Source organism: Salmo salar, chromosome ssa02 (assembly GCF_905237065.1).
Source record: "Salmo salar chromosome ssa02, Ssal_v3.1, whole genome shotgun sequence".
Lineage (NCBI taxonomy): Eukaryota > Metazoa > Chordata > Actinopteri > Salmoniformes > Salmonidae > Salmo > Salmo salar.
The window spans coordinates 26719177-26744274 of NC_059443.1; the positions used below are offsets into that span (position 1 = coordinate 26719177).

The window sequence follows — 25098 nt, forward strand, 5'->3', positions numbered from 1 at the left end:
GAGATCTGCTCTGATGGAAAGTACATCAACCACACAGGTACTGAGCAACATGACTTTGTTTTTGCCTGGAGTTTTTCCTTGACAGGTCAATCAGTCAGAAAGAACACCTGGCACCATTTATGACCTATGAATCACATGACAAAAATTGTTATCTGTACGCATATTAGAATCTGTCACCCAGACGTTCTCTTCCCTTCCTCTCCCAACAGCCGATCCCTACAGCTGCATAGCATGCCAAAAGGATGAGTGGGCCAGGAATGGCAGTACCTCATGCACTAAGCGCTCTATAGAGTATCTGCATTCTGATGCTCCGTTGGCCATTTTTCTGATGTTCCAGGCCATTTCCATCATCCTCATCTCAATGGCCATCTTGGTTCTGTTCCTTTGTAAGTTAGACACCCCTGTGGTAAAATCAGCCGGTGGGAGGCTCTGCTTCTTCATGTTGTGTTGCTTGTCCATGTCCTCCTCCAGCGTCTTCCTCTACATCGGCAAACCCACAGAGGCCATCTGCACCTTACGCAATTCTGTGTTTATAGTCTTCTATGTGGCCTGCCTGTCCTGTCTTGCTGTTCGCTCCTTCCAGATTGTCTGTATCTTCAAAATGGCCGCCAAACTGCCCAAAGCGTATGATTTCTGGGTCAAGCACGGTGGTCAGTGGATCACTATTATCACAACCACTGTCATAATGCTGTTTCTGTGCATTTTGTGGATAGCCATTGAAGGACCCAGGCCCAATCAGCTAACATTGTATAGCGAGGTAATTTTGGATTGCACATATGGAGTCATCCCCATCTTTTATGTGATAGTACTGTTTGCCGCTTTGCTGGGTATTGCATGCTTTAGTTTTGCCTACATGGGAACTGACCTGCCCAAAAACTACAACGAGGGTAAATCTATCACTTTCAGCTTGCTGATCTTCTTCATCTCTTGGGTCATCTCTCTGACAGTGCACCTGTCTACCAAAGGAAAGCACACACTCTCCGTCAATCCTTTCTCTGTGCTGTGCAGTCTGTATGGTATACTCTTTGGTTACTTCTTCCCTAAATGCTATATCATTATCATTAGACCTGAACGTAATACAGCAGCCTATTTTCAAACTGCAATCCAGAGTTACACACTTCAACCTAGATAATGTACAGATGTTGAGACATATGACTTGTGTGGCACTAGAACTGCCACTACTATGTTATGTGATTTGTTTCTTTTCAGTCTATATCTATATTTTGTAATCCCATACGGTTTTCCTCCTTAAAAGCATTTTTAATTGTTTGCCTATTAATAAAACCCTTTTGCAATTAATGTTTGTCCAATCAGATGACAGTAGGTTCAAAGCAAGTAATAGCGTGTATCAAGTGCATTTATTATCCAAAATCCTTTCAAAGTTCACACTTTCACTCTACAAGAGTAGAAAACGACTCTGCATTGTAGCAGGGATTCACCATATTAAAACAGGATGAACATAATGACTGAAATAAGTATTATGAAATATTATGGCATGCTCTATGAAGTGCTTAAAATAAGCTGTTGAAGTTTGACAAGGCTGTACAACAAGCTGGGTGTAAACTAACAGCACCATGCCTGTAATTGTTTTCTCATCTTGTTTGGAAATTGTTTGCATGAAGTTAGAGATAAGGACAGAGGCTAAGTACACTAAAGTCCAACTGAATAACTGAGGACTCTGTGATAAAATAAAGGCTGATTTAGTCCCATAGAGCCTTCCTCTGGTCAGTTAGTTTCCTTGATTGGAGGCAGAATTCAGACGTCTTTACGAGTTTTTCTGAGGGACCTTGATTGTTACCTGAGGTAAAGAATAAAAATGTTTTCAAGAATTGACATTAACACATTTTGTGAACATACATACAGCTGCTTGTGAGATGTTGCTGTTTATTACGTATGTAACGTGGCAACAGCGGCCATACATTTACGTATGTGGCCTGAACATTTTATCCTACAGTATTGTGGTGGTTATGGGGTCCTTACCGTTTTCACTTCAGTGTAGTTGTCCAGGCCATACTCTCCCAGCTCACGACCGTTACCAGAATATTTGTAGCCACCGAAGGGGGCTTGTACTCCAAACACGTCATAGCAGTTAATCCTTAGGAGAAAGAAATGGACAAACCACATACACAATTATCAGATTATAAATGGGTCAACTTCAGCCAACCTCTGGACCTTAATACTACGGAAAGAAATGGACATAATGTAAAATAAAGTAAGCTAGAAATCAGCGTACCAGACAGTGCCGGCGCGAAGTCCGCTAGAGATGTAGTGGGCCTTGTCGATGTCTTTGGTGAAGACAGCAGCTGCCAGGCCGTACTTTGTGTCGTTGGCTCTCTCGACCACCTCCTCCAGAGTCTTAAACTTCAGGATCTGCATCACCGGCCCAAAGATCTGAACACAGACAAAGTGTTAGATTCTTTAAATTCATTTCTCCTCTCTAACTTAAAGAGATCTGTTCTCTGAAGAGAAGATGTTACACATGTATGGTCTTGTCTGGCTACTTTCCTTAGAGCTTGAATACTTAATTGAAACAAAAGTGTTCTCCTCGCCACAGTTTTGCTAAAAGGCTAAGGGATGGAAAAATGTAACCACTCAAATTCATAGACGGTGCTATGGATGCAAGGACTGACCATCCGTGATATCCCATGTATAGTTTTAATCATGTTTTAAGGCTATACATTGTTTGTTTACATTTGTTGTTTACAAACACTGGAGTAAAACAAGCTTATATTGTAGGTTCTGATGGGGTATGACAGGGTATGAACTAAGCTCATGAGGCATTTATACATTCTATTCTTTAAGAATCAATGGGTATATATACATCATTCATTTACAAGTTCAAAAATGAATGTAGCAACTAAGGATTCTAGCTTCAGAATAGCCACACGAATATACTCAGACAACCAAAATATACAGGCTTTTCTTTTCATATTCATGGGTACAGCCAGTAGGGGGATTCTGTCAAGGCAGCCCCAAGCGCCAAAATGGTGAGTCTTGACAGCCAGTTTCATGAAGAGTAAGTTGTTAATAATGACAATGCATTGCTGTACCTCCTCACGGGCGATGGTCATGCCGTCCTGGACATCTCCAAAGATGGTTGGTTGGATGAAGTAGCCACGGTCTGCAGCCACCCCTCCCCCGCACATCAGCTTGGCCCCCTCACGCTTCCCACTGCTGATGTAGCCCAGAATCTTCTTGAACTGATCCTCATCCACCTAGATAGGGAACCGTTTTACAGGGCTCGTAAGTGGGTGCCTTATTCATGTGTTAGGGAGAGAGCTATAAACCAAACCAGACTACAAGTGCTTGTGTATATGCATGCAATGCAAATGCGTTCTTGTAGTTGTTTTCTGATAAAGGCTCTGCATTTGGAAATGCTGGTACCAGTTATTTCAGTACAATAGAGTGTGCAGCTCTTCTATTTTTATCCAGTGTCTTATGTTTGGGTGTGCATCTTCAACTCCTACTCCACTCGTCTGGGTGTGCATCTTCAACTCCTACTCCACTCGTCTGGGTGTGCGTCTTCTACTCTACTCGTCTGGGTGTGCGTCTTCTACTCCTACTCTACTCGTCTGGGTGTGCGTCTTCTACTCCTACTCTACTCGTCTGGGTGTGCGTCTCCTACTCTACTCGTCTGGGTGTGCGTCTTCAACTCCTACTTGTCTAGGTGTGTGTTTGTGCACCATGCAGTATTTGTAACCTGCGGTCCCTGCTCAGTCTTCATGTTGAAGGGGTCTCCCACCACCCTGCTCTTGGCCCGCTCCACGCTGCGCTCCATAAACTCATCATAGATGGTGTCCTGCACGTATGTACGGGAGCCGGCACAGCAGCACTGGCCCTGGTTAAAGAACAGGGCAAAGTGGGACTGTTCCACCGCCTCCGCCACTGCAGAAAGAGAGAGAGAACACAGTCATACATAGCCCATATGTTTCCACTTGACGTTTTGCAGCATTGGACTCCATGAAATTGACACCTGGCCTTGGGGTGAGTAGCTGCCAGAAGAGTTGTGGAATCCAATGGGCTGCTTTAGCATTAGCTAGCCTAGCATGCTGATGAAAAACTGCTAGTTTTTTTAACTGCCTATTTCAAACTTCACCATTTTCTGTCGGATAATTAGGAGTACAGTGACATCTTCCATCCCTGGATTGAGGTACGTTTTCTGGCCATATCCTGCATTTGTCACTGCGGTGCCAACATTATAGCTGAGCAAGGTTTTGACTTGAAGCGGAAGGTGTATTTACTGCTGAACCTCAAGTCGAAACATATCAGCCAAGTCAGACACAGCAACCGCAATCAAACAAATAAAGACACAGGCAAACATGCACACGCCTTAGTAGATTTCAGAGGAGGCTGGTTGGAGGCGCTATAGGAGGACGGGCTCATTGTAATGCTGGAATGGAATAAACAGAATGGTATCAAACACGTCAAACATATGGAAACCATTTTTGACACTGTTCCAATGATTCCATTCCAGTCATTACAATGAGCCCGTCCTCCTATAGCTCATCCCATCAGCCTCCTCTGGTAGATGTCCGTTGTAAAAGTAGCAGATGCCTGCTGCAATTGATACTTCATAAATAAAAACGGACACCACGCTTTTCTTAAGATATTGCTAAATAATCTGTAGCAGACTATCCAAATTAAGTGTTCCCATTTTTGAGATATTTCTAACTGGATGCCCACCCCAAAAGTAAAGTCGCCTTGAGCCATACTCACTGTTGGCATCGGACATGATTATGTTGGGGCTCTTTCCTCCCAGCTCCAGAGTGACCTTCTTCAGGTTGCTGGAGCCAGATGCCTGCTGGATCAGGTGACCTACCTGGACAGATAGAGCATGGAGCTGTTTAGACAGCACAGGGCTCATTCTCATACACACACTAATGCACCAAAACACATTGGCCATTTGAAAGCAGTGACTCAGTTCTTTGAGATGCCTAAAGTATGGGCAGTCTGTCTCACCTCAGTAGATCCTGTGAAAGCCACCTTATCCACATCCATGTGGGAGGCGATGGCAGAACCAGCAGATGGACCCATACCAGGCAGGATGTTCACCACACCTGGAGGGAAACCAACCTGAGAGAGAGAGATGGGGGGGGGCTTAAGAAGTGTGGTAAGGAGGGTGTGTTTGTGTGTTATGTGTGTGTGTATTAGTGTACCAACCTCCTTGATAAGACTGGCCACATACAGGGCAGTGAGGGGGGTCTGCTCAGCCACCTTCATCACCACAGTGTTGCCTGTAGCCAGAGCTGGCCCCAGCTTCCATGCCTGCATCAGCAGAGGGAAGTTCCACTGAGGGAAGATAGAGAGAGGAAGAGCGTGAACGGTAGAGTAAAAACAGACCATATCAAACGTGTGCATAAACACGTGCAAAGTACACAGACATAAATCCATGCATGCACTCAACACATTAACGTCCAGGCTGCCAGTATATTTACACAACACAGCCTTGCAGCCCTAAAAAGTTTTGGAAGCAAGGTGTCGCCTTAAATTACCCCTCTCCCTCCTCCCAGTCTCTTTCACCATGAGACTGGTGGGCCTGAAGCCAGCTCACTGAAACTGCTCTGCCTGCTCTTAATTCCTCTCTACCCCCAGTCTCTTTCACCATGACAGACAGAGCAAACACACCTGCTCTCACAGGCAAGAGGAAAGGGGCCACAAAATGGCAACGCTGGTCATTTACAAAATAGCCTCCAACACTCTACTCAGCAAATTGGATGTAGTCGATTACAGTGCCATCCGTTGTGTCACCAAAGCCCCATATACTACCCACCACTGTGACCTGTATGCTCTCGTTGGTTGGCCCTCGCTTCATATTCGTCGCCAAACCCACTGGCTCCAGGTCATCTATAAGTCTTTGCTAGGTAAAGCCCCGCCTTATCTCAGCTCACTGGTCACCATAGCAGCACCCACCCGTAGCACGCGCTCCAGCAGGTATATTTCACTGGTCATCCCCAAAGCCAACTCCCCCTTTGGCCACCTTTCCTTCCAGTTCTCTGCTGCCAATGACTGGAACGAATTGCAAAAATCACTGAAGCTGGAGACTCGTATCTCCCTCACTAACTTTAAGCATCAGCTGTCAGAGCAGCTTACCGAGAATTGTACCTGTACATAGCCCATCTGTAAAAAGCCCACCCAACTACCTCATCCCCATATTGTTATTTATTTTTTTGTTCCTTTGCACCCCTGTATCTCTACTTGGACATTCATCTTCTGCTCATCTATCACTCCAGTGTTAATGCTAAATTGTAATTATTTCGCCACTATGGCCTATTTATTGCCTTACCTTCCTACATTTGCACACACTGTATATAGATTTTTCTATTGTGTTATTGACTGTACGTTTGTTGATCCCATGTCTAACTCTGTGTTGTTTGTGTCGCACTGCTTTGCTTTATCTTGGCCAGGTCGCAGTTGTAAATGAGAACTTGTTCTCAACTGGCCTACCTGGTTAAATAAAGGTGAAATAAAAAATAAAAAATACACTAGTGACAGGTTAGCTGGTTAAAAATACCAAATTTGAATATGAACTATTGAGGAAGTATATTGAGAATGTTGTTTAAGATTCATCAAGGAGGTCCATTCCTAACCCCTGAACGGTTTAAGATTCATCAAGGTCCATCGCTAACCACTGAACAGCTCCTTCACTCACTCACCGGGATGATCTGGCCACACACACCGATGGGCTCATGGCGGGTGTAGCAGAAGAAGTCTCCATCGATGGGAATGGTCTTCCCCTCCCACTTATCTGCCCAGCCTGCATAGTACCTGTGCACACACATGCACACACAGACAGACAGTAAACACTCAAGAATCCTCCAAAATATTACACCTTTCAGATACATCAAAAGGGATATGGGGGGTGTCAATATTTCTCAACTGCTTTAAGTACTCACTACATTCCATATTCAGTAAATACCAGGACACTAGACTCAGTAGGGCTACCATGTATACATGTTTATTATGAAATAGAACTACAGAAACTATAGTTTCAGATATCAAGAGTAGAGGGAAATTCGTTTTTTTTTATTTTCCCAAAGAAGGAAACTCTAAATAAGTCAATTTCCAATCCGTTAAAAGGTAAACAAGCAGACTTGCAGTAGATTGAGATAGTGATTGGATCCACAGTGAGTATACAGTAAGCAGTCTAGGTCATGGTGCTGGGTGCCAGCCAATCAAATACAAATAAGGGAGGTTTGGCAGTCTGCAGTCACATTCTTCTAAGAACTAATTCGCAGTCAGTCTCACCCTCTTTCCCCCTCTCTCTTTCCCACCATTCTGTCTCTGCCTTGCCCTACAACTTCACACACACTAGAAATGTAACAAACATTCAACCATATAGCATAATGCCACATCTGGCACTTAAGATTTATGACAACTCATACATTTTGGTTTGCAGAAAGTAATAATAATGTATTACATTTGTAAAGCACTTTTCATTACACAGAATAATCTCAAAGTGCATAAAATAAAAACCAAATAGAACATTAGAAGGCAACTGACAAAGAACACAGCTGACACGACAAGGGACAAGGTCACCAAGGAGCACAGCTATCAACAGAAAGCCTTCCTAAAGAGAAAGGTTTTTAGGCCCGTTTTAAAGGAGCCCAGAGTCTGTGGTGCCTTCAGGTGATCTGGGAGGGCATTCCAAAGGCTGTCGGCAGTCGAGCTGAAAGCCTGATCCCCCAAGGATAAAATGCATGCATTCATTTCACTGCTCTCACACATACACACTGCAATTTATATTACTGTGACTGACCTGAGGCACTTGACCACCATGGGCACGTCCACGCTGTAGGACACGGCATAGGGCTTCCCATTGTCCAGAGTCTCCAGTTCCTATGGCAAAATAAGGTCAAAGTGTCAGAGTTCCACCATGGCCTAATTAATGAAGTTTGATTGAGGACAGATAGTAGCAAGGCTGTATTCTCTATTACGTAACATTGTCGAACAAAGGTGCTGATGATTCATGTTCTTTTAAATCCACAATTTGGATCCCTCCACAGCCTCAGAGGATCTAGATACTTTTGCTAACCTCTCTGGATTAAAACCAAATTATGATAAGTAATTATGATATAACGTATTGGATCACTAAAAAAAATACAACTTTTAAATTACCGTGTAGTTTACCAATAAAATAGTCTGACGGTGATGTGGACATACTCGGTATTCATATCCCGAAAGAAAAAAAATGATCTCACTACAATACATTTTAACAGAAAGTTTGCAAAAATAGATATGATCTTGCTACCATGGAGAGGAAAATACCTGTCTATTTGTGGAAAAATCAACCTGATAAACTCTTGAATCATATCCCAGTTTACCTACAGTTGAAGTCGGAAGTTTACATACACCTTAGCCAAATACATTTATACTCAGTATTTCACAATTCCTGACATTTAATCCAAGTAAAAATTCCCTGTCTTTGGTCAGTTTGGGTCACCACTTTATTTTAAGAATGTGAAATGTCAGAATAATAGTAGAGAGAATGATTTATTTCAGCTTTTATTTCTTTCATCAAATTCCCAGTGGGTCAGAAGTTAATATACATTCAATTAGTATTTGGTAACATTGCCATTAAATTGTTTAACTTGGGTCAAGCGTTTCGGGTAGCCTTCCACAAGCTTCCCACAATAAGTTGGGTGAGTTTTGGCCCATTCCTCCTGACAGAACTGGTGTAACTGAGTCAGGTTTGTAAGCCTCCTTGCTCGCACACGCTTTTTTAGTTCTGCCCACGAATGTTCTATAGGATTGAGGTCAGGGCTTTGTGATGGCCACTCCAATACCTTGACTTTGTTGTCCTTAAGCCATTTTGCCACAACTTTGGAAGTATTCTTGGGGTCATTGTCCATTTGGAAGACCCATTTGCGACGAAGTTTTAACTTCATGACTGACGTCTTGAGATGTTGCTTCAATATATCCACATAATTTTCCTGCCTCATGATGCCATCTATTTTGTGAAATGCACCAGTCCCTCCTGCAGCAAAGCATCCCCACAACATGATGCTGCCACCCCCGTGCTTCACGATTGGGACGGTGTTCTTCGGCTTGCAAGCCTCCCCCCTTTTCCTCCAAACATAACGATGGTCATTATGGCCAAACAGTTCTATTTTTGTTTAATCAGACCAGAGGACATTTCTCCATGTGCAGTTGCATACCGTAGTCTGGCATTTTTAATGGCGGTTTTGGAGCAGTGGCTTCTTCCTTGCTGAGCGGCCTTTCAGGTTATGTCGATTTAGGCCTTGTTTTACTGTGGATATAGATACTTTTGTATCGGTTTCCTCCAGCATCTTCACAAGGTACTTTGCTGTTGTTCTGGGATTGATTTGCACTTTTCATACCAAAGTACATTCATCTCTAGGAGACAAAACGCATCTCCTTCCTGAGCGGTATGACAGCTGCGTGGTCCCATGGTGTTTATACTTGCGTACTATTGTTTGTACAGATGAATGTGGTACCTTCAGGCTCCCAAGGATGAACCAGACTTGTGGAGGTCTTGGCTGATTTCTTTTGATTTTCCCATGATGTCAAGCAAAGGGGCACTGAGTATGAAGGTAGGCCTTGAAATACTTCCACAGGTACACCCCCAATTGACTCAAATTATGTCAATTAGCCTATTAGAAGCTTCTAAAGCCATGACATCATTTTCTGGAATTTTCCATGATGTTTAAAGGCACAGTCAACTTAGTGTATGTAAACTTCTGACCCACTGGAATTGTAATACAGTGAATTATAAGTGAAATAATCTGTCTGTAAACAATTGTTGGAAAAATTACTTGTGTCATGCAGAAAGTAGATGTCCTAACCGACTTGCCAAAACTATAGTTTGTTAACAAGAAATTTGTGGAGTGGTTGAAAAAACAAGTTTTAATGACTCCAACCAAAGTGTATGTAAACTTCTGACCTCAACTGTATATGCTTATGGGCTTACCTACACCTAGCGACTTGTTTTTTAAATTACATGAGCAAAAAATATTCAATTTTATTTGGAACGGCAAGCCAGACAAAATTAAAAGGCCTATTTATATAATGAATATGAATTCGAAGGGCAGAAATGATTAAATATCAAAGCATTAGACCTCTCACTAATGACTTCATTCATACAAGAGTTAAACTTAATACGAACTGGTTCTCTAGCAGATTAGTAAGAATGTCTCACCTCATGTTCAAGAATGCTCTTTTCCCCTTTATTAAGATTACAACCTCTCACTTTCGGTTATTTGAAAATGAAATAATCTCCTTTTTTTTTTTTTTAAACAAGCCATAGAAAGTTGTTGCAATTTTAGTTGAATCCACCAGAAAATACAGAAAAAAAGAATACAACAAATATTATGGTTAAACTCAAATATACCAATTCGTAATACATAAATATATTGAATATATTAAAAAAAATAAAAAAATAAAGGAATAATCTTTGTAAATTATATCATAAATAGGACTGGTGGAGTTGTCACACATGCAGCTAACAAAAATATATAGAAATGTCTACTCTACACAAAATTACAACCAACTAATTGCAGCATTACTGCAAAAATGGATGAGGCAAGTAGGGAAAAGTAAGGAACTTGTCTGTCGGCATATGACAGCTCGCTTGGAGTTTTCCAAAAGGCACCTAAAGGACTCTCAGACCATTAGAAATAAGATTATCTGGTCTGATGAAACCAAGATTGAACTATTTGGCCTGAATGCCAAGCATCACATCTGGAGGAAACCTGATACCATCCCTACGGTGAAGCATGGTGGTGGCAGCATCATGCTGTGGGGATGTTTTTCAGCGGCAGGGACTGGGAGACTAATCAGGATCGAGGGAAAGATGAACGGAGCAATGTACAGAGAGATCCGTGATGAAAACCTGCTCCAGAGCGCTCAGGACCTCAGACTGGGCCGAAGGTTCACCTTCCAACAGGACAACGACCCTAAGCACACAGCCAAGACAACACAGGAGTGGCTTTGGCACAAGTCTCTGAATTTCCTTGAGTGGCCCAGCCAGAGCCCGGACTTGAACCCGATCTAACAAATAACCTGAAAATAACTGCAGTGACGCACCCCATCCAACCTGACAGAGCTTGAGATGATCTGCAGGGAAGAATGGGAGAAACTCCCCAAATACAGGTGTGCCAAGCTTGTAGCGTCATACCCAAGAAGACTTGAGGCTGTAATCGCTGCCGAAGGTGCTTCAACAAAGTACTGAGTAAAGTGTCTGAATACTTATGTGAATGTGATATTTCATTTTTTTTATTGTTAATATATTTGCAAACATTTCTAAAAACCCGTTTTGCTTTTTCATTATGGAGTACTGTGTGTAGATTGAGGAGATCGGTTTTTAAAATCAATTTTAGAATAAGGCTGTAACGTAACAAAATGTGAGAAAGGTCAATGGGTCTGAATACTTTCCGAAGGCACTGTGTGCTGGAAGCCATCTGCAATGTTAAAGCTTATCTACCCCATAAAAAAATTTTGAATTAAAAATAACTGCCAGATTGCTATACCTTCCTAGAAAAAGCTAATGAATAACCAGTGTTGTACACAGAAGCATACAGTATGTATTTAGAGGTAGGCTCTGTAACATGCTGCTAATTGGCTAAACAGATGTTTTACTATAACATTGTCATATCAAATTACAGGGACTATTTTCTGCTACAGGGTGTTAATCCGTTCAGAGTCCAGTTAAACACCAGTAACCCTCACTTTAGTTAGGTCACATTAGAATCCAATATTTTGAAAAACAGAGACTCTTGCACAAGCAAGACAAAACCCAGGGAATTAATTAGCTCATCGTCAACAGAGTGAATCAAAGATTATCGTCGTCCACGGACCATTTATTTGGCTCGGCAAATGGGAACACAAGAGTATATGTGGTCAACATAACACACACGACAAAATGTATCTAGATACAACATTTACAGGCACATACAGTTCATGTTGAGCACATTGGACTGTACATACTTAAACAGATTGGCCAGTCTTACAAGTACTGACGAGTCACTGGCTTGGCTCTGGACAGACTCCCTCTCACATACACACCATATCCATATTTAACATGTAGGTGGAGTCGGTTCAGTGGACAGAATCAGTGCTATGTCCAGACCTGATGGACCTTGCACCCCTGATAAGCCAATCTGACAGTAGTTAATCAAGTCCAACCTAAATACTGTACTAACAATCCTACTCTCTTGTAACACACACACGAACTAAGCAGCTTGTTTCTCTCTCCAAGAACCAATCCCTTGCGTAAACAAAAGGAAATCTGATTTTAGCAGGGCCTCATTTACCAGGCAAAGTAAGGCAGCGTCCTGTGCTGAGGCCGTTCACTCTTTTATCAAAACAAGCCCAGCGAAACCCTTTCACCACAATAGCCTTTCCCCTATTACTTTCACCAAACAAGCAAAACCTGTAGCATAACATCAACAAATATGCTTTGTGTATGTCTTGGAAGAGCAGCACTAAGGAATTATATTACACCACTTCCACTGCAGTTTCTCAGTGTTGATCATGTGACCTAGCCATGACCCTGCGTCTCTATCTCTGCCATGTGACTTCAGTGGGGGTGCTGCTTAGGTCAGCAATCTGTGGAATACAGGACTAACACAGTGACTCTGCAAAATATGGTGCTGCTGTTTACAAGCCAAATAAATCTAGATGAACATACATTTTTTTAAAGATAATATTTCTGGGTAAAATGTTTCCACCACTGGAAGGTAACATTTGTCATCAGACAAAGCACTGTGCCAGTGCCACACAAGTAAACTCTAATACAATCCAAACAACTTTGCTTTCTTTGGCATGAGTGCCAGACCAGGAATGTTGTGCATCTAATTAGCCGCTCATAACACCACTTTAGGTTAATCATTTATTTCCGTTGACCAGCAGTAATGGGACGGCGTCACTGACCGCTAGGTAGGCTGTGTCCCTCTCGATTGCGTCTGCCAGCCGGCTCAGGAGCAGCCCGCGGTCCGACGCGTCCATGCGTCGCCATGGTGACCCAAACCTGAAGGCCTCCCTGGCAGCCTTCACAGCCTTGTCCACATCTGCCTGGAAAGAGGGAGAAGGAGGCCAGAGGGAAAACAGAGGGAGATGAAAATAAATATGAGATAATATCATTTACAAAATGGAAAATAGAAATGACGCCGCACACTGCTGCTCATGCTCGTAGGTGATATTAATTTACAACAACGTTTCAACCCTTAGATCATCAGGCATCATTTTAAAAAAGTACTTATCGAGTAATTCAATTACGACAGTCACACACCTGGCCTCTACAAGACTGTGCTCTAATTACACCTGTTGTTACGGTTAACTTTTCCCCTGGTTATTTTACCCTCTCGTCCTCCTACCACACCTAATTGTCATGTTTCTGCTTCAGGCAACTTCGTTGTCTTAGCATGCCAAGGATGTAGTGTTGTTGAATACAGAAACAGTGTTCAAATGCTTTGAAAATGCCGTCTTCCTTCCTCCCTTCCTTGAGACAGTCATTACGACTGCATAGGTCCAAGCTATGTAGGCTAGTGGAACCCCTGCTTTCACCGATCCAATTATATTGGATCAGTGATTACTCCAAGGAACCGAGGATGTAAGTCTTGTAATTAGACAGAACAGGGCCAGGTTTCAAGGCAGTTCCAGCCACTGACCTTGTCTGCCTCAGCCACCTGACAGATGACCTCTCCTGTGGCTGGGTTGATGGTGGGGAAGGACCTCTTGCTGACGGCATCCTGCCACTCGTTATTGATGAACAGCTGTAATGAGACAGAGGAGATTTGATTAGGCTCTATGTTTAGATTACAGATGTTATCACAACTCTTTGATCCAACGGAATTAAAATAAATTGGGAGCCAGTATAAACACTGTATTGTCCAGTTGCATCCCATTACTTCCCTTCAGTTTTTATTTGTGCAGTATTGTAAGATAGTCTCTGAGATAATATTGCAATGGTATAGAAATCTCTTTATAAATTCCCCCAAATAAATTTAGCAGAAACACATGCATGTACATTATGTGCGTTGTGGCTGTCTATGAAAACGTTTTATTAATGCAACCCAGGAAGGCTTCTGGCTGTCTGCCACATTACAGTTTTGCATTACACCATCATACCCAACAATTATCTAGTGTATATGTAATTCAGTTGACCTAATGTATCGGATAAGTACGTTCTCACAAGGTTCAATCAGGTCAAGTGTTTTAATGTCAACAAGAGTTATAAACAAGTAGGCTAGCTAGTCAAGCAACAATAAAAAAATGCATCGAGTCCAAAAGATATTGCAATTCTCACGTATGCCTAGTTGCCTTGCAATGAATTGCACATGACAGAAATACACTAAACCGATCATTTCAGTCGTGTGCAACAATGATAATAGCTACTCAACATGTCATTCACATGTTGTGAATGCTTATCGCTTACCTTGTTGTAATGGACTTCGGGATGTGCGCTTGGAACCGGAATGGCGGCCGCGGAATACTGACAATTCGAAATGCCAGAGATTCGAGGCAAAATTCGGGATAACACAATTCGGAGCATCGTGCTTCTTCAACAAAAACGTGTTTGTCAACCAGGAGAGCGGGCTTTCACAAAGTATTGTACAGTGGAGTCGACCGTCATCTGTCACCCGCCCCCAAGAGCATGCGCAGTAGAGCCTTCCTTAGATTACGTTTCCAAAGTGAAATGTAGGCTATAGCGCCTGCATCATCTCAAATTCATAAAGAGGAAAACATTGGTGGAAAACATTACATAAATAAAATTAAAAATAGCAAATCAGACCTCAAAAACACATTTTGTTACAATACTTCACATCATCTTTGCAACAGCCTCCCCAAAACCCAAAAGAATTGAGAATAAACAATTCGACCAAGGTAGGGGAAACATTTACAAAGCAATATTGTAAATGAGGGAACATTTTCAACACAAGAAATCATGACCAAAAACAAGCAGACAGGTTATGCACACCCTCATTTGCAGTGGTGTAAAGTACTTAAGTAAAAATACCTTAAAGTGCTACTTAAGTATAATTATATATTTTTGTTGTCGTTGGGGGGGCTGTACTTTACTGTTTATATTTTTGACAATTTTACTTTTACTTCAATACATTCCTAAAGAAAATAATTTACTTTTTTACTCCACACATTTTAGCTGACACCCAAAAGTACTCGTAACATTTTGAATGCTTACCAGGACATGAAAATGGTCCATTTCACACACTTATCAAGATAACATCCCTCGTCATCTCCTGCCTCTGTTCTGGTGGACTCACGAAACACAAATCCATCATTTGTAAATGATGCCTGAGTGTAGGAGTGTGCCCTTGGCTATCCATAAATTTAAAAAACACAAATATTGTGTCGTCTGGTTTTCTTAATCTAAGGAAATTGAAATTATTTTTACTTTTTATTTTACTTTTGATACTTAAGTATATTTTAGCAATTACATTTACTTTTGTATACTTAAGTACTGTATATTTAAAACAAAATACTTTTATACTTAAGTAGAATTTTACTGGGTGACTTTCACTTTTACTTGAGTCATTTTCTATTCATGTATCTTTACTTTTACTAAAGTATGACAATTGGGTACTTTACCACCACTGCTCATTCCACAGAAAAGTAGTCTATCGCCTACATCGACCATAGTCCAAAGGCCGGCAAATGGTGATATTGAATTGTTTCGTTTTACCGTCCTCCACCACACTAGAGTGACTATAATTCCTAGGAATGTTAGTCCTAGATGTTGCATATGGCGTTTAGCTAATCAGGTTACAGCGGTCTGTTGTTTACCCCTGGCTGAAGGCTGGCGCAACATCATGAAGAAGCATTAGCCGCTCTAGCATAGTGGTGGAAAATGGTGTTTCATTAAGTATGCTTATTTTCCCTGTTTTTTTCCACCTTCTCACCATTAAATCGAGTTAAGGAGGAAATTGACAATTTTGCAGCCTGAATGATGAATGTTTAAAGTATGAAGCGGTCCACGGGGATACAAGTGTTTAACCGGCTACATGCATTCCCTTTGGATGGTAAAATGAAACGACTCAATATCACCACCTGCCAGCCTTTGGGCTACAGCTGGGTTAGCTGACAATGTCACGAAAACAATGGGCAGGTTAGGGATGGATCAGAATTTACAGAATGTTTACTTATAGGAAAATGGGGGAGGGTTTAGTATTTTTTAAATCTAGTCCAGGGAAGGGTCATGTAATTTGTAATCGATTAGATTTCAATATTTCTCATTGTTTTAGAATTTGTTGCTTATTAGGTTATATGTAGCCTATCAATGTGTGCAAAGTGCAGCCCCTCACCTCTGATTCTTAGCTGGTCATGCAATATCAAGGACGCATGCGCAACTATAGGGCAAAACAGGGTTGGCTTAGATTGGTGACATGTAAAATATATATAGTCTCCAATGTTTATTGAAAACAAATACATTTGCACAATGAGCACTTGTTGTCTCTCAAATACATCATTACAGTTGTTGGTTAGCTAGCTAGCGAATTATAGCCATATTAGCATTGACAGGAAATCAGTCAAAACACCTCAAAACAAGATATGGTATCAAGAACAAGATGAAACTAGCTGAAACGAGCCACTTACGATTCCCCACATGGCAGTTTTTTGTCATTGTTGCTAGCTGTCTGGCCATCGAGGAACCACAACAACTCACAAACTTCTGCCCCATTAAGGGAGTGAACATGCACATTGTTTTTGTGAAGTTGTCAGCTAACCAATCTATAGGCAATTTAGTGTGGTCTCAATCAAATGATCCATAGTCTATAGCCTATAGGCTCCAACGTGTCCTGATTAAAAAAGCAATAAAACTGGCCTTTAGACTAGTTAAGTATCTGGAGCTTAAGCATTTCTGGGTTCGATTACAGGCTCAAAATGGCTACAAACAAAGATCTTTCTCCTGAAACTCGTCAGTCTATGCTTGTTCTGAGAAATTAAGGCTATTCCATGCAAGAAATTGCCAAGAAATTGAAGATCTCATACAACGCTGTGTACTACTCCCTTCACAGAACACAGCAAACTGGCTCTAACCAGAATAGAAAGAGTGGGAGGCCCCGGTGCACAACTGAGCAAGAGGACAAGTACATTAGAGTGTCTACTGATGCTGATGCTCTAGATACTCAACTAGTCTAAAGAAGGCCATTTTTATTGCTTCTTTAAATCAGGACAACTGTCAGTTCTCTCTACGAGTGGTGGGTGTGGAAGTCAGGCGCAGGAGAGGAGTAAATACGTAGAAAAGCGTATTTAATAAAGTTCATCCAAAAACATACAGGTACCGAACAAAATAAGTCCTTAAATCCACTAAGACAAAATACTAGTGAAAACACCTGAATGAAATAAAATGAACAAACTAACGTCACCCAAAATAACAGACAGGGAAACGCCAACAAACCCGAACGAAACAGAGTGGGTAGGGCGAGAATAAATACCCAAACTAAAACAACCTAAACAAGACACAGGTGAGTGAACAATCAAAACAGACATGATCAAACGAAAAGGAAAAAAGGATCTGTGGCAGCTAATAGACCGGTGACGACGACCGCCGAGCGCCGCCCGAACAGGGAGAGGAGCCACCTTCGGTGGAAGTCGTGACAGTACCCCACCCCCCCCCGACGCGCGGCTCCCGCAGTGTGCCGACGCCGGCCTTGAGGACGACCCGGAGGACGAGGCGCAGGGCGATCCGGACGGCGGTTGTGGAACTCACTCAACAAGGATGGGTCCAAGATGTTCCCCCTCGGTACCCAGCACCTCTCCTCTGGACCGTACCCCTCCCAATCCACGAGGTACTGCAGGCCCCCCATCCGACGCCTGGAATCCAGGATAGACCGTACAGTATACACCGGTGCCCCCTCGATGCCCAGGGGGGGCGGAGGGACCTCCCGCACCTCAGCGTCCTGCAGTGGACCAGCTACCACCGGCCTGAGGAGAGATACATGAAACGAGGGGTTAATACGATAGTAAGGGGGAAGCTGTAACCTATAACATACCTCGTTTATTCTCCTCAGGACTTTAAATGGCCCTACAAACCGTGGGCCCAGCTTCCGGTAGGGCAGGCGGAGGGACAGGTTTCGGGTCGAGAGCCAGACCCGGTACCCCGGCGCGAACACTGGAGCCTTACTACGGTGGCGGTCAGCGCTCACCTTCTGCCGCCCACCAGCCCGTTTAAGAGACTCCTGGACGGCTCTCCAGGTCTCCTTTGAGCTCTGCACCCATTCCTCCACCGCAGGAACTTTGGTCTGGCTCTGATGCCATGGTACCAGGACCGGCTGATAACCCAACACGCACTGAAACGGTGACATGTTAGTGGAAGAGTGCGGAGCGAATTCTGGGCCATCTCGGCCCATGGGACAAACCTCGCCCACTCACCTGGCCGGTCCTGGTACCAACTCTTTCCACCTGCCCATTACTCTCGGGGTGAAAACCCGAGGTCAGGCTGATTGAGACCCCCAGACGCTCCATAAATGCCCTCCATACCCGGGACGTAAACTGGGGACCCCGATCAGAAACTATGTCCTCAGGCACCCCATAGTGCCGGAAGACGTGTGTAAACAGGGCCTCTGCGGTCTGTAGGGCCGTAGGAAGACGGCCCTCTCTCTCATTGCAACTACATGTCACTTTGTCCGTCAGCCTGTGAGTATTGTTTTTGGTTAAAGTGTTGACTGTTTGTTTGTTGGTGGGAAAAGGGGGTACCAAGACAAGTCGCCCATTGGCATACATTACCCGTAGGAATACTTTGTCTAAGTACCCTAGTTAGAACTGGGCGGACCACCCACTGTATTTTTGGTTAGTTAGCTAGCTGTTATTGAAGTAGGCTAGACTAGCTTAGGGGTGTTTTTGGATTATTGTTTCTTTGCTTGGGCCCAGCTCAGCCCCTTTTCTCACACCCCATTACCGTGTGTTTAGCAATAAACCTATAGAGTTTGACGGTAAACTTAATTTGTCTGTGGTTATTAGTTCTCACTGTTACTTTTTAACTATTATAAATTTGCATGATTTATGTTACGTGTCTCGTTGCCATCCCCCCTAGACTGCAGGGCCAAAGAGTATTCGTAACATAAGTGGGGGCTCATCCGGGATTTGTCATTACTGACACCCATGCCGCTCATGCAGATTGTTATAGTGGTTAGTTCAGTGTTGAGCGTCATATCATTATTGTTTGCTATTGGTTGGCTCTTGTGTTTTGGTGTAGTAGTTTAAGATGGCTACTTTTGATGTGAAATCCTTTTTGGATAAACCTTCGTGGGAGGTGTTTGACAAATATCGTAAAATTGATTTAATGACCTTGGCAGACCATTATTCATTGTCTATTTCGCACAGTTTAGTTAAGGCGGAGGTTAAAAACCTGGTGTTAAATGTTTTTTTAGAAGAGCAGGTGCTTGTGTTACCGCTGCCTGAGCCTACTACCCCTGTAAGGGATGTTGTGGCTCCGGTAAGCCCGTCGGTGTCTGAGGGCGAGGCTAAAGCTCCAGCCACATTGCCCGGTTTGATCCCCTCTCCCCACTGTCAACCGGTGATGCCAGGAGGGATGTCCGTTCGATACAGTTCCAACTGGAGGCGGAAAAGAGAGCCCAAATTAGGCGAGAGAATCTCCAGTTGGAGATGTGTAAAATTGAGGCAGAAAAAGAAAAAGAACGAGAACAGCGGCAGTTAGAGTTGGAGAAAACCTTCGTGGAGGTGTTTTCAGCTGTGCTAACATAATTGCAGAAGGGTTTTCTAATGATCAATTAGCCTTTTTGTTGGTGCTGACATCTTCAGGACAGGAATACCGGTTTACTTAACGGAGGAATAAACACACATGTTCATCATTGGTATTTCAACCAGAACGGGGGAAAATGCACTTTATTTATTTTCGCACATGCGCAGTCATACATCTCTCATAGGGCATGACTGTACCAGTGTAAGAACACAATTCAACAACATATTAGTCCACATGCCAACACCCCCACTTGCTCTTATACTGTACAAGTCGTATTCAACCTAACTTTATCAACACATTTAGCTTACAGTTATTCATCTCACAAATGTCAGTTTATATTCCAAACATGTAACCCAAGAATTTTTCATTTTTGAACTTCGTTACAGGTTTAGTCAAAACATCTGCAGCCATGTCTGCCGTTGGACAATATTCAATACTTATTTTACCATCACTGAGTGCAGATCGAATGAAATGATATCTGATGTCGACATGTTTACATCTCTGACGACATACTGGGTTCTTTGACAGAGCAATTGCACCTTGGTTATCTTCAAAGATTGTTACTGGTGTATATTGGCACTCACTATCCATCTCGCCCAATAACTGTACAAGGTACAAACTTTCTTGTGTAGTAGCAGCCAGTGCCATGTACTCTGCTTCACATGTAGATAAAGCTACTGTTGGCTGCTTCTTAGACCTCCATGAAATGACAGGTCCACATTTAGTTAAACTAAAACAATACCCTGTTATGCTTCGTCTGTCACTTTGATCTGCTGCCCAATCAGCATCACTATATGCTACGAGGTTGAGTTTTTCCACCCCCTTTTTGTAACACAACTCCTGATTCATTGTTCCCTTCAAGTACCTCAACACATGTTTCTCCCATCATCTGCTGCTTCTCTCATTATCAGGGAAAGACTTTTATCATCCAAAACCTGTATCAATTCGGCGTAGGCTTCTTCATTTTTCTCTCCGTCTTCTTCATCTTCATCCACGCTCAATATGGCGGCCTTTAGCCCAAGCAAACGCAAGTGCCCCAAAAACTTTGTCTCCCATAACTCGTAGTTTTTTTCATCTCCGTCGAAATATAATCTATTCCATCGGCTTCCATGTTCCCTCCTGGGCCCATAACCTGTTGGTGCTGACATCTTCAGGACAGGAATACCGGTTTACTTAACGGAGGAATAAACACACATGTTCATCATTGGTGTTTTAACCAGAACGGGGGAAAATGCACTTTATTTATTTTCGCACATGCGCAGTCATACATCTCTCATAGGGCATGACTGTACCAGTGTAAGAACACAATTCAACAACATATTAGTCCACATGCCAACACTTTTAAAATGATAAACCTGGATTAGCTAACACAATGTGCCATTGGAACACAGGAGTGATGGTTGCTGATAATGGGCCTCTGTACACCTACGTAGATATTCCATTAAAAATCAGCCATTTCCAGCTACAATAGTCATTTACAACATTGACAATGTCTACACTTTATTTCTGATCAATTTGATGTTATTTTAATGGACATTTCTAAGTGACTCCAAACTTTTGAACTGTAGTGTATGTTTTGAGAGACAAATAGTGCTCATTGTGCAAATGTATGCCTATTTGTTTTCAATAAACATTGGAGACCAAAATGTGTTTATATGCTGTGAAAATTCTAAGCCAACCCCATCTTTTTTGTCCCATAGTTGAGCACACGTCAGTGTTGTTGCTAAACAACCAACCCATTGATTAGTGAATATGAACCATGTGAACCATGACTAGAGAACTGTGCAGCCATATTTCAGAGGCAGTGCCTTTTTAATAGTGGGGTATAACGTCAGACTGTTTAAAAAAGACAAATGTTTACCCATGAAACAGGATCTGGCCTGCCAGCACAATAAAGTGAGTTAGATAAGGATAGATAAGACAGGTGTGTGTGCCCATGCTTTATCAGCTTCCTGAAAAAAACCTGCAAAGCTCTGTTGAGACTCATTGTGTGGCTGTGTGATCAGCAAGGCCTTAGTAGACAATGATGTGTATAAACCCTGAATTCCTAATGCTATGTAGTGGCCAATGAGAGGCTTTGAAGCTACTGGCTACCATATTGGTACTCCCCAGAAGGAGCAGTCCTCCATAGGAATTAATGGAATTATACTATATTTCAAAAAATGTTTCAAGGACAAAATGACATGTATTGAAGTATTTATTTGTTGTAGTGGGGGCAGTAACATTTGTAAAAAATAAAAATAAAATGCTTTCAGGAATATTGTTTTATATTTTGATTTAGAATTTTCAGGTTCAGTTCACTTAATATAATTTAAAAGTATGCATTATGGTGTCTGCAATAGAATATACTTGTCGAAAACAAATGTAGACATTAATAAATTAATTTTATAGCATTAAAATGGCTGTGCGGTGGCTTCAAAACAGCACACCCTGCCAATATTTAATAAATCTTAGTACTACATTCGGCTAGGTATGGTAATCCTTGAGGCATGGTAATCATCTATCTGCTGTATCTACGGCCAGGAACAAGTTGTTTCACTCCACCCCAGACAAGGGTGCTGGTTCAAGGCTGAAGCAGTAGCCCAGGGTGCCCAAGGTTCCTATGTGGGAAGGTGGGACAGAGGTGTGGAACTGTAACTGAACTTGAACTAGGAGGACCATGGACGGGACCTCTAGAGATCATTCAGCTTCTGCTAATGTGATGCCTAGTCACTCTACCCCTGCCTTTATGTACATAAATGCAAATACCTCGTACCCATGCACAGTGTTATGTTTCTGGTACTCCCTGTATATAGCTTCATTATTTTGTATTTTATTCCTCTTGTGACATTTAAAACTTGATTTGATTGATTTGACTGGATTTTGACAGCAGTGCTCTGCATAGTGGGGCAACTACACTGAGTGTACAAACATTAGGAACACCTTCCTAATATTGAGTTACACCCCCTTTTGCCCTCAGAACAGCCTCAATTCGTCAAGGCATGGACTCTACAAGGTGTTGAAAGCGTTCCACGGGGATGCTGGCCCATGTTGACTCCAATGCTTCCCACAGTTGTGTCAAGCTGGCTGGATGTCCTTTGGGTGGTGGACCATTCTTGATACACACAAGAAACTGTTGAGCATGAAAAACCCAGCAGTGTACTACCATACCCAGTTCAAAGGCACTTAAATATTTTGTCTTGCCCTTTCACCCTCTGAATGACACACATACACAATCCATGTCTCAATTGTCTTAAGGCTTAAACATTCTTATTTAACCTGTTTCCTCACTTTCATCTAAACGGATTGAAGTTGATTCATCAACTCACATCAATAAGGGATCATAGCTGTCACCTCGATTCACCTGGTCAGTCTGTCATGGAAAGAGCAGGTGTTCCTAATGCTTTGTACACTCAGTGTATAGTGTACAAATACCAAGCTGTTTTTCCATAGTAACTGTATGTTCGCGATGGCACCTTGTGGCATAGATGTTTAACTGCATACAACATTACCACAGAAATGAATTAGTAGAGTACCACAGTATGAGTCATAATACCCATAAAACCTAGTGGTCAAAAAGGGAAATGGTTCCAATAGTTTTTCCACCATTCATTTTTCCGTAGGGGATTAAGAAACACTTAAAATAAGGGCTGTGTTTTGTGTAGGCATACCCTGACGTGACGTTTTGACAACCGTGTAAATGTGACTTTTATCAATATATTTGCCTGTATTTACCCCCCCAAAAAATCTATGAATGCTAATTAGCTGCTAACGTGGCTACCATAAAGAACTACAAAAACCATGATAATTTGGACGATCTCTGGATTAACTATCTAATGTTAGCTAAATTTAGTAATTAATAAATTGGCTACATTTCTTTAAATTGACAATTCTGTGAACTGTCTTGTGCAAGTTTTAAATTGGCACAGTACTTGTTAGAAAAGGTGTCGGCTAGATATGACTGCAGGAGCTTGCAGGGATTTGCAGTCTTGCATGATGTCTACTTTGATGATAATTAGTATTTTCGAAACTGAGAGTAAATAATGATGAATATATTGATAAAAGTCAACTTGTCCGAGAGATATTTATATGGTTTTCAAAACGTCTTGCCAGGGTAGGCCTACATGGAACACAGCCCATATTTCCCTATTGGAAAAATGGTGGAAAAACGATTGGAACCATTTCCCTGTTTGACCGCTAGGTTTTATGGGTGTTATAACACCTCCACCGTGGGGCTCTATTACACAGAACCTTTAGAATTTTGTTACTGATGTCAACTATAGGCAAGTCTGTCTGTGAATGAAATGAAATAAACACACCTGTGAAAATACATACTGAATGGGTGGGGGATGAGATCCCATAAATAAATCCTTTGTTTGGATTAATTTTTATTATTTGATGTATTTATTACGTTGCAGATCACATCACAGTCAAAATGTTACATGTGGGTATAGGAAAGGCATATTAATTTCCATCTTGATGCTTCACCACTAGATGGAGACATTAGCTTCTGTTTCCTTGTATCGCAGCAGCGGCTAATGTCCATGACAATACCTTAGACGTCCTACATGAGGTTTGCCAATAAAAAACTTTCCTAGGTTGAATATACTGACCATGATGTTTATGATACTGATCCAGAAAATGTTGTCAATTAACTTTATCCTTTCCACATGTTAACAGCTCCCTCAACATAACTTTCACAGCCAGAATTATGTTAAAATTAAAAGTCTCTTTTATAAAGACATTAATAATTCCCTTCACCTTTCCCTTTGTCCATTTACACATTGCTGATATAATTTTCTCTGATTTTACATTTTACCTCCAACGTCCTTCATTTATTCTTCTCTTTCAACCCCTGAAGGAGTGTGATATAAGACTGTATGCCCTGAAGTTAACACGGATAGGTTGGGAGACTTTAGGCAAGTCCTTAGTGATTTCGAAAATCTCCTGTTTATCTGAACATACTCCTTTGGCGATCATCAAAAACTCCATGATAGACTTGTACTCTGATGGAGAGGGAGATCTGTACAGGTCTTTGGGCAACACTAGCACGCCATCTGGAAGTTTTGCAATAGATGGACCTCTCTTTACATTGTCCTTTAACAATACTGATTTTGTCACTGAACAGATTGACCAGGTTTGAGTAGTAAAGAATATATTTAAGATATTTTCAACATCAAGGCCTTTTTAGCGATGCCATACATGTTATCTAGATCATTTTCTAAAGAAAACAGAGAATTGTACAAGTTGATGTGTGTCTTTACTGATCACCAATCATCACTTTGGACAAACAATATTTTATGCCACATTTGTCATAAACCAGCTGTGGGTCTCACAAGCAAGTTGTTGTGTATCTAGTTCCTTTCTGTTAAATGTGATCTTTGCTTAACACCATTTTAATAACAACATGGTAGATTAATCATCGAAACTAAGAACTGACT

At 42.0% G+C, this 25098-nt stretch overlaps 2 protein-coding genes and 1 long non-coding RNA gene across 3 annotated transcripts; 1 reads left to right on the forward strand and 2 right to left on the reverse strand.

The window, feature by feature from the left end:
* Positions 1-13: 13 nt before the first annotated feature.
* LOC123733900 (taste receptor type 1 member 1-like) lies at positions 14-1468 on the forward strand. The gene is made up of 2 exons (XM_045712852.1): positions 14-37; positions 182-1468. Exons 1-2 carry the CDS (start codon positions 14-16, stop codon positions 1130-1132), a joined length of 975 nt encoding a protein of 324 aa, XP_045568808.1. The 3' UTR covers positions 1133-1468.
* Positions 1340-14678, reverse strand: LOC106578507 (aldehyde dehydrogenase, mitochondrial). The gene is made up of 13 exons (XM_014157392.2): positions 14393-14678; positions 13626-13730; positions 12889-13029; positions 7757-7836; positions 6654-6765; positions 5161-5289; positions 4960-5073; positions 4717-4819; positions 3701-3885; positions 3051-3215; positions 2234-2391; positions 1981-2095; positions 1340-1798 (listed from the first exon to the last, which is right to left on the reverse strand). The coding sequence occupies exons 1-13, from the start codon at positions 14507-14509 to the stop codon at positions 1766-1768; spliced, it is 1557 nt and encodes a 518-aa protein (XP_014012867.2). The 5' UTR covers positions 14510-14678; the 3' UTR covers positions 1340-1765.
* Positions 14679-17209: 2531 nt separating this feature from the next.
* LOC106578627 (uncharacterized) lies at positions 17210-20977 on the reverse strand. The gene is made up of 2 exons (XR_001322492.2): positions 20544-20977; positions 17210-17901 (listed from the first exon to the last, which is right to left on the reverse strand). It is a non-coding gene; the product is annotated as an uncharacterized lncRNA (long non-coding RNA).
* Between the last annotated feature and the right edge of the window lie 4121 nt (positions 20978-25098).